This window comes from Punica granatum, chromosome 1, assembly GCF_007655135.1.
Source record: "Punica granatum isolate Tunisia-2019 chromosome 1, ASM765513v2, whole genome shotgun sequence".
NCBI lineage: Eukaryota > Viridiplantae > Streptophyta > Magnoliopsida > Myrtales > Lythraceae > Punica > Punica granatum.
In genome coordinates this window covers 43,543,776-43,551,482 of record NC_045127.1, presented here as the reverse complement: position 1 = coordinate 43,551,482, position 7,707 = coordinate 43,543,776, and the positions used below count along the sequence as shown (strand labels likewise).

Sequence of the window (7,707 nt, the reverse complement as noted above, 5' to 3'; positions counted from 1 at the left end):
GTGATTCAAACAATCAATGACTTCTTATTAAGATGAAGTTCTCAAATGGAATTCCCACAATTCCGTTCCTCCACTTTTGTATTATATAGATAAAAAAGGGGTCAAGATCTCATCAGGACCGATTGTCTTGCTAGCGATCACCAATTCGTCGATATGAGGTTGCAGGCGCATATGAGAGATGGTGACTATCAACAAGTCTACCGTTTTCCCCCAACAATTGAGATACTAAAATATTAGCTAAGATCTTGATTGTTAGGCTATCCGCTATCACCATCCTCATGGGTGAGATTGCCCACAACCGTAAAAAGTGTGTATGGATGGCCATGGGTTTGTATAATCGGGTAATGTCATCTATCCCAAATCTTGATAGATGGTTAACCGATTTTATTAGTTAGGTCATGGGAAGAGTTTAGACAAATCAAAATACGTTCGAAGCTCCTTAAAAGAAAATTAATAAATTACTCCTTATGTCACTCATATTTATGAAATAACCTACCTTATTTTTTTATTCTCTCGATTCTAATTATAGGGTTTCATTGTTCTTGGAGTTTGCTTTAGTCTTCTACCTATTATTCATCTCTCTTCCTCATGCGATTCGATTGCTCTAGCCCCAGGTTGTCCTAATGGCTATGTTCTTTGGCCTTCTAGCCCCTAATTATCTTTTTCCGCAAATTTTGTTAATGGACGGAAAATGGATTCCCAGTGTATATCCAATGGAAGGATTTAAGAATTTTCTCTTGAAATAATAATGGATTTCGAAAGAGTTTGAGATTGACTTTTCTTTTTGTATGCATGTAGGATGAATCTATTCGTCCTAAACCCTCCTCAATGCATCTCTTAACCTTTTTATGGGGGTTGATAGCAATTGATGAGGTCACTAGCCTCGGCTAGACACCACAATCAATTTTTTTTTTTTAATTTTCAAATTTATTATTTCTGAATTTTGAAAATTTAGGCTCACTTGCTGATGTGACTGTCATGCCTCACGAATCCCATATTGGTTGTGCAAGGAGAAAATTTGAGATTTATATATAAGATCCAATGATCTCACTAACAGCTAACACTTTTGAGTGATGAACCCAACGAGGATGTTACATATGGGATTAGAGCTAACCTTGGCCAACAACCATGAGGGATCATGGGTAGGCGTTCTTGGGGCTACCCATGAGCCCAAATCCGTGGGAGTTATGTTTTGGATCCGGACTTAAGAGAATGGGGTGAGTTTGTCACACCTTGCGAATCCCACATCAATTGTGTAAGGGGAAGATCTGAGATTTATATGTAAGGCCCAATGACCTCACTAGCAGTTAGCACTTTTGAGTGATGGGCCTAACGAGGACATCATAGTGGAGCACCATCAACATATAATAGTTCCACATGAGCATTGATGAGAAAAATTTCGATCACATGATAGGTTTGAAAGTAATGTGAAAGTAGTGCAAGAGCCCTACTTCGTTGGGGTATACCTACCTTTTTACGATTATCTCATATGGTTATGAATCTGGCGACATTTTATTTTACCATAAAATGATTTTGACAAAAGATATAAATATATAACATATTACTTTTCATGAATTATTATTATTATTATTATTATTATTATTATTATTATTATATTATATGGTAATCATTTCATTAGAAACGTATACTAAATATAAGTAATTAATAATTGAAGAAAGCTATGATATATAAGATAGTCTTGGCTTAGTGCTATCAAATTATTAAAGAAGAATACTATGTTACAGAGTCGAAGATATTTCTTTAAAAAAACCATTGAAGCAATTTTTAGAGGAAAATATGAGAATCAAAGTATCAATAATAAGGTGGTAATGATTAAAATGGTGTGAATCGAATAAATAACCAATTATTAAAATGATAAAATTATTCAAGGTGGGACAACAATTATGATAATATTTTCTAAAGTTTTTTGAAATAAGAAAATAAAAAAGTTCCTATGATATCACATGGTTCTCTCATAAAATAACTTGAGACCAATTTTTCAATACCATAGAAATCTGACCATATAAAAAATGATGAAGAAAATTGTATATAGAATTATTTATCGATTTCGATATACGAAATTCAAGTACTCCCTATATAGCAAAAAATGACATCAATACTTGAATTAAAAACTATATTGAAAAGAAAAAAATATAAAATATGTTGAATTTAATAAGAGAATAGATATTTATGTACTATTATACAACTCTATAAATTTATAGCATGAAAGTTGTTCAAGGTTACGTAAATTATTTAAATGATAATATTGAGTTTGGTAGTTTTATCAGTAATGAAGACATATATTGAAATGAAAACAAAAGAAAAGGGAGAATGTATTGATAGCAAAAAGTAAAAAGATGAAAGAAAAGATGAGTCTTAACATGAAACATATAAAAGGAAAAAAATTCAAAAAATAAAATGTAAAATATATAATGGCTTATTTTTTTCAACATAATGTTCTAAAATCTATCTAATATGTATTTAATTTCGACTCTCTAATATCATGCAATATAATGTCTCGATTCGTGTAATAATATTTTGTCATATTACCTATTTCACAAGTTTATGAGCCTCTTAACAATAGACTCTTTATATTTATGCATTTAGTTTTTAGACCCCAAAAGTAATTAAAAAAATTATAGAAAGTGAGAGTTGAGTGTAAGTTTGCTGCCACTATAGTGTTAGGAGACATGGCTAATTGTGTCCATTGCATAATTTATCCTTTTGGGAACAAAAACATAATAGAGATAATTACCTTTTTTTTGTAAATATGTGAATATACAATGACCTTTTCTTGGCTGAAAGGAAATACTATAATTACCTAAACTGTGAAAAGAAGGGGGGGGGGGGGGGGGGGGGGGGGGGGGGGGGGGGAAGATGCATCATTGGCACCGGATGTGACTGTGAATTGCCAACTGGACACAAAGAGACACAACGCTACGATTCCATGTGGCCTACAGAACGGTTTGTTGGGTGAGTTCTCTCGAGTCCTCAAATTTGTCTCTTTCGTCTATCAACGGAAGACTCGACTGCGAATTGTTTATTTTGGCCAAAAAACAAAAAGGAAAAGAAAAGAACGAGGTAAAAAGAACAGGGCCTTAGGATGCTGCTGCTGCTGCCGGGAGGGGAAAGAGACTGCAGAGAGATGAGAGCAAGGTGAAAATCTCCATCACTCTTCACTGACGCAGCAAAGTCAGCATAACCAAGCAAGACAGAGGGAAGCCCTCTTTTTATTCTTCCATGGAGCTGGGTCTGTTTCAGTGAACAGTGTCTGACTGAGGGGAAGAAAGACGACACTCTGAGATGGGAAGCAGAGAAAAAGTGGTGGAGACAGAGGAGGAGGAGGAAGAAGGGAAAAAGCAGCAGCAGCAGCAGGGGAAAAGGAAGGTTAAAGCAGAGGGCTTTCTTCTCGTCGACAGGATAGGGGGAGGCCCTTCTACTCCTCCCCCGACATGGAGACTCGAGCTGTCCTCTCATGAGGGTGACGACTCCATCGGCCCGATTCAGCAGTTCCTCACTCACCCTTCAGCTTCGAGAGGCTCCACCGTCTCTGCTAGAAAGCTCTGTGCCAGCCTCTGGGAGGTCCAGCCCTACCACAGCCTCTCCATGAGCAAACGAGCTGCCAAGCCCATGAGAGACAAAGGTTTTGAATTCGACCCCCCCAATGTCCCGCCTGATCAGGTATGTGGACTCTGGTTCTTGCTGGGTTTAAAGTTGAAGTTTTTCTCATGGTCTTGATGTTTCTGCTGGTGGGTTTTGTATGATTTAGCATTATGACATTGAAAGTCGATTGCTTTGTTGGTGGGGTGCACTGAGATGACCCTCTTGGGCTGATCCCCATTGTGATTGTTTTGCCCTTTCTTTCTTCTTTCTTATTATTAAATAGTAAATATATAATAAGTTTGGTGTCTCGTCTAATTTAAGTATTATTTTGACCTTCTTTTTTGTGAATTATTGAGTTTCATATTCTTGTGGTAGAACTCCTTTATTTTATTTTCTTGGTTTTTTTTATTTGCTTTTGGCTTCTGTGTCTGGAGTGTAGGATGTTTGGTGTCTGTTCCAATGTTTTTCTCTCTGGGTTTCTGCCATGAGGTTTTAATCACTTCCTTGTTAACTGTAACTTCCCATGTATTCTCCATTGCAAACCAATGTGCCCTTAAGTTTATCTTTTAGTTCAGTCCCCTCAGCTTTAGTTTTTTTCTTGCTACTTCTATGTGGTCTTTCAGGATTTCACTTTCATTCTTTCAGTCATGTATTAGCTATTATGTGTAATTAATCTTGGAAAGGAGTTGAAGAATGAAAATTGATCTTTAGAAGTGAAAAAGAATATGAAGAGCTTGATATGTTAAAACTTCATCAGATTACCATCTTGCTTTGGGAGTACACTGTGAGAGATGAGATTGAACTCGATAACTCTTGCAAGTTTGAGCTTATTTTTATTGTATGTGTTTCACGAGCATGCTTCTTTCTCTGTGTGTATTTCAGCCTGCAAGAGGTGGTGGGATTCAGAAGCCAACATTAGAGTCACCTCTCCGACCCCACAAGTATAGAGGGAACAATCTTGCAGTTCAACCCGTGTCTTCAGCCAGTTATTGCAGCTCAATGGAGGTTTAGCTTCCTCACCCTTCTATAAATTCTTTTATGGAACGGCCATCTACATTTCACTTCTTTCCTCCTTGAACATGTACTTCTGTATTAGGTTCATCGTTAAGAATTTATTTGTTGTTCATCAGGTGGCTCCTTATAAAGCTGCAGTCACTCCTGTTAGCTCCCTAGACTGGAGGGATCCATCAGGCGAGTCGAGCTATAGCCTGCGAACATCCACTGAGCTGGTAAAGATACTGAACCGTATATGGAGCCTCGAAGAACAACATGCTTCCAATACTTCCTTAGCTAAAGCCCTAAAATCAGAAATAATTCGTTCTCGGGCAAGGATTAAGGAGCTGCTGAGGGAGAAAGAGAAGGATAAGCAAATAGTTAATGATATGATGAACCGAGTTGAAGAGGATAAACTGAGAGAAGTAGAAGCTGCAGTGAAATCAGTGAGAGGGGAGGTCGAGGAAGAGAGGAAGCTTAGAAAGTTCTCAGAGAGTGAGCGAAGGAAACTGTCCAAGGAGCTCTCTGTGCTTAAGTCTGGGTTCTCGACTGCTTTGAGAGAGCTCGAGAGGGAGAGGAAAGCTCGATGTTTGTTGGAGAGTCTATGCGATGAATTTGCTGAAGGGATAAGAGATTATGATCTAGTGGTTCGGTCCCTGAAGCATAAAGTTGCAGAGGATTTTGTTGGTGAGGAGGTATCTGACCAGTCGATTCTCCATATTTCGGAAGCATGGCTCGATGAAAGAATTCAGATGAAGCTAGCACAAACCCGGAATGATGTATCGGAGAAGGATACGATTGTTGATCGGTTAAGTTCCGATATAGAGACCTTTCTGCAGGCTAAACAACAGTATGTTGAATCGAGGGGAAACAGTGACTTAACACAGAAGGAGCTGAAGGAGAAAAAACTCTCTCGAAGGCACTCTTTGGAGTCATTTCCATTAAACGAAGCTGCTAGTGCCCCAAAGTTTGCAGAAGAAGAAAATTCTCCTGGTAGTGATTTGCAGGTAACCGAGAGAATGAATGCTAAAGAAATGAAAGATAGCTCTAAGAGAACGGTGACCTCAGAATCCATGGAAATAAATGCAGCCCCACGTAAGAGCAACAATCGCTGTATTTCACCGGTACCTTATGGTGGTATAATGGCCGATGACAATCCTGACCCGGATGAGATTAAAGCGACTTACGTGGCTCGGGATCAGCAAAATGGACTCGACAAATGGGCTAGGAGTTGTGGGTTGAACTCATTGTCAGATCATCCCCGTGATAACTTACTCAGAAATCGTTCATTGTCTTCGAAAGGTGATAGGATTCGGACTCATTCCATGGGTCCTTGTGGGGAAGATTCCTACGCTCGGTCTATACCAAGCAGAGGCCGAGCTAGTCCTACTCCAGTACAATCGTGGAAATTCAAATTGACCTCCCCCGAGTTTGATCAACCTGAAGCGTCTTCGAGATTGCCCCCTGGGGTGAAGGAGAACACTCTAATGGCAAAGCTGCTTGAAGCAAGGCTAGAGAGTCAGCATTCCCGGTCAAAGGCTCCCAGAAGTTCCGTGTAAGTCCAACGGCACCGGAAATAAGATTTCGCTTAACATGGTTTATGCTTCTAGAACTGTTGCTCCAAGAGCATCGGGATTTGTCTGAGGGGAAAGTCGATGCCTTTTGTTTTTTTTTTTTCTTTTTCTCCTTACTGTAACCTGGCGGGAATTATGTACAGGCGGAAATGGCACAATTATTTTTCTACAATTCAGTAGTGCAGAGAGTTCCACCACTAAGTTATCTGCTTGTTGCTGTCTTAGGCAATGCTTCTGTTTCTTCTCCTTTTGCTTTTCTTTATAAAAACAAAAACAAGACAGAGACTTGACAATGTATGTCCTCCAACAGTGGCTCATGTTGCTATCTGAATAAATATGTGTCTTTGATTGATGGAGGGAGCAGAGACCTCAATTAGTCAAATTGAGACCAGCACTTAAACGTACGGTGACTTGTGGGCGGTTTGCTTTGAGGTGTATGATTGGCCTCTTCAGCCCACAAATTTGTGGAAGTGTTTCTATCATGCTGATGCTTGCTGATCTCTGAGAAGAATTTTTAGTGTCCCGGGGCACGGGACCATCCAAGAAGCCTTGGGACTATTAGACGGGGGAAGACCTCGTTACAAGGGACCGCCCCCATCCAACGGTCCAAAGGCCGCCCCCCCCCCCCCCATAAGGCCTTGCTCCAGCACAATAGGGGTTCCTGATCTTCGTACTCCTGTTCATAATGAATTTTTTTTTCCTAGTAATATAAGAGGAAGAAAAAGAGCGTTCTGATGACTTGAATAGACTTCGATCTTCAGATCAGTTCCAGAGATCTGCTGGTGGCTTGGGAATCGGGAATTCTCTGTACTTTTTAAGATTGAGATCCATGAAGTTGCATTAAGCCTTGCCAAGCCTTCGTGTTTTATTTATATCCTCTTCCTAGGATATGTCCATTTCATGATTTCGAGAATGTTTTATGACTTACTGGCAAGCGTTAGGACAACCTTCCACTGCTCAAAACGTGCACCCTTATATTTCTAAACCGATCTGTTTCTTCTTAGATCTGTCATCTAAGTCAGCGTTGGCCGGATCTGTTTCCGTTGGGCATACTCATTTATATATCTCAATTCGAGCCAACACAGGCCAGTTTTCTCTCGATTTGGTTTCTAGCTCTGCAATAGAGGTGGCCCTTGTTTGCGCGATCATCGGCGCATTGCAAGCCCGTCTGCACCTGAACTCGCTCAATGTCTCCTTTACATAGAGAGATTCTGTTGAAGCTACATATCAAAATTTCCGAGACTAGAAAGAGTTTATAACTACGAGTATCGTTGATCCCCTGTGTACACCAGGTATCGTTTTGGAAGGCATTATGAACATCTAAGATCAAGTTTCGATCACTATAACTGCCTTTAAATGCTGGACTAATTTTATTGGGCAGTTCGTATAAGCGCTCAAAACAAGCTCACAAATTTTGAGCCTACATATATGATAGAATACATATTTTATGAAATACACGTGCATTGTACGTGAAGCCACTAATTATCCCAATCGATATCAGTCATTGATCAGCAAAACCAATCTATGGATATATGTA

At 39.4% G+C, this 7,707-nt stretch overlaps 1 protein-coding gene across 1 annotated transcript; it reads left to right on the top strand.

Annotated features, from left to right (window-relative positions):
* The first annotated feature begins 2,967 nt into the window (after window positions 1-2,967).
* On the top strand, window positions 2,968-6,465 carry LOC116192062 (uncharacterized protein At5g41620). The gene is made up of 3 exons (XM_031520478.1): window positions 2,968-3,681; window positions 4,486-4,608; window positions 4,734-6,465. Exons 1-3 carry the CDS (start codon window positions 3,304-3,306, stop codon window positions 6,153-6,155), a joined length of 1,923 nt encoding a protein of 640 aa, XP_031376338.1. The 5' UTR covers window positions 2,968-3,303; the 3' UTR covers window positions 6,156-6,465.
* Window positions 6,466-7,707: the final 1,242 nt, after the last annotated feature.

What these genes read in the sequence shown, in the direction of transcription:
- LOC116192062 (XM_031520478.1), top strand. Translation starts at nt 3,304, where the DNA reads ATGGGAAGCAGAGAAAAAGTGGTGGAGACAGAGGAGGAGGAGGAAGAA. An exon ending in CCAATGTCCCGCCTGATCAG is followed by an intron (nt 3,682 to 4,485) that starts GTATGTGGACTC and finishes TGTGTATTTCAG; the next exon opens with CCTGCAAGAGGTGGTGGGAT. An exon ending in GTTATTGCAGCTCAATGGAG is followed by an intron (nt 4,609 to 4,733) that starts GTTTAGCTTCCT and finishes GTTGTTCATCAG; the next exon opens with GTGGCTCCTTATAAAGCTGC.